Source organism: Acanthamoeba castellanii, assembly GCF_000313135.1.
Source record: "Acanthamoeba castellanii str. Neff unplaced genomic scaffold scf7180000084603, whole genome shotgun sequence".
In the NCBI taxonomy this organism is placed as follows: Eukaryota; Discosea; order Longamoebia; family Acanthamoebidae; genus Acanthamoeba; species Acanthamoeba castellanii.
In genome coordinates, this window is record NW_004457654.1 from 757,345 (window position 1) to 758,698 (window position 1,354).

At 59.0% G+C, this 1,354-nt stretch overlaps 3 protein-coding genes across 3 annotated transcripts in view; 2 read left to right on the forward strand and 1 right to left on the reverse strand.

The window, feature by feature from the left end:
* The window catches only part of ACA1_070660 (uncharacterized protein), a gene marked incomplete at both ends in the record, with an annotated part of 777 nt that extends 554 nt beyond the window's left edge, over nucleotides 1–223 (forward strand). Inside the window, one exon of the mRNA XM_004352933.1 lies at nucleotides 44–223. Coding sequence (XP_004352985.1) covers nucleotides 44–223 — 180 coding nt within the window. The remainder of the gene's footprint in view (nucleotides 1–43) is intronic.
* Nucleotides 224–936: 713 nt separating this feature from the next.
* ACA1_070770 (uncharacterized protein) lies at nucleotides 937–1,296 on the reverse strand (the record flags this gene model as incomplete). The annotated part of the gene is made up of 1 exon (XM_004352935.1): nucleotides 937–1,296. One exon carries the CDS (start codon nucleotides 1,294–1,296, stop codon nucleotides 937–939), a length of 360 nt encoding a protein of 119 aa, XP_004352987.1.
* Nucleotides 1,250–1,354, forward strand: part of ACA1_070780 (Nacetyltransferase) — a gene marked incomplete at both ends in the record, with an annotated part of 1,218 nt that continues 1,113 nt past the window's right edge. The window contains one exon of the mRNA XM_004352934.1: nucleotides 1,250–1,333. Coding sequence (XP_004352986.1) covers nucleotides 1,250–1,333 — 84 coding nt within the window. The remainder of the gene's footprint in view (nucleotides 1,334–1,354) is intronic.

Genomic DNA, 1,354 nt, shown 5'->3' on the forward strand with positions numbered 1-1,354 from the left:
GAAGGCGGCCGCCAAGAAGCCTGTTCTCGCCCCGCGGCCCAAGTCCACGCGCGCGGCCAAGAAGCGGAAGCTCGCCGACGACGAGGTCGACACGTCGGCGCTGGTGGGCCTCGAGGAGGAGCGCGACGAGGCCGAGGAGGAGCGGGAGGCGCTCGGCATGGAGGAGGGCGAATCCGAGTACCAGGAGGAACCCGCTGCGGCTGAGGACGAAGAGGACTACTAAAGCCCAGTTCTGGGCGGGGCGAAGAGGTGGAAAATCTTTCCAGGATCTTGAGCCCTTGAGATGTGTATTTACAAATCTTGTGGAGGTTCGAAAGAAACAATCAATCAATTGCTCGCACCCAAGTGCTGGACGAGGGCTTGCGCCTTGGCGACCTTGGTCGCTGGGATCGGGAGTTCGTAGTAGGCGAGGAGGTGGTCCAACACGTTCCCTGGCAGCAGGGCGAGGGCAAGCATACTCACGCCGTGCTCAGTTACTTTGCCCGGAAGCCACTCTCAAGACCGACGTGGGTGCTCTTCCAAGTAGGGGCAACTCACCAAGAAAGGCTGTCTTGACTTAGAGGTCATGCAGGATTGCTTCCACTTCGATTCTCCTCGAGGATCTCAGACGCTTAATGGCACGTACATACTCGTGCGATTCTTCAACTTCGTCCAGCGTCACCAGTCCATTCTGTCCCGGGTTGCGGGTCTTGGGTGGCCGGCAAGGGTCCTTACCTCCCGGGGAAGCTTAGGTGCCCTATAAGCCAGACGGCGATACTGGGGAGGAGGAGGGGGAGGAGGAGGTGTGGGGGCAAGTGCGGTGGCCATCTGCTTCTTCCTTTGCCTAGAGTTTCTTGTGAGATTGACGGCGAGTCCCGTCTTGGGTCGCATTGCACTTCCCGCCATTTTTTCCCGCCAAAACTTTAGTCGAGAAGAAAGCACAACCGGCCGCAAAATCTACCGCTCGATGAGGGAACTGGGGAGATGATCTCTAGCTGTCTGCGCTGCCGCTCCCTCGGCCACAAAGTATGGGCACGGGCGTGGCGATGCGATACTACTGGTACAGAAAACTTGTAAAAAAACTCTCGATCCTCTAAAGGTCTTCGTTGTTGATGCTGCCGTCGTTCTCGTCGTCTTCGAAGCTCTGCGAGTGCGAGTTCGTATTCTTCGAGCTCTTGGTCCTGTTGTGTGCGATGTGTGCGGCCGTGTGTTGGTCGGTCGTGCCACGGGCGCCGGGAAGAGAGGGGTGGAAGCGTACGTGGCGCCGGACATGGTGGAGTTCTTGGACTCGCCCCACTTGCCGCTGCCCATGATCATGTCCTTGCTGATATCGAGCGCGTCCCGCGGCGATTGCGTGGCCCACGCCTTCAGCAGG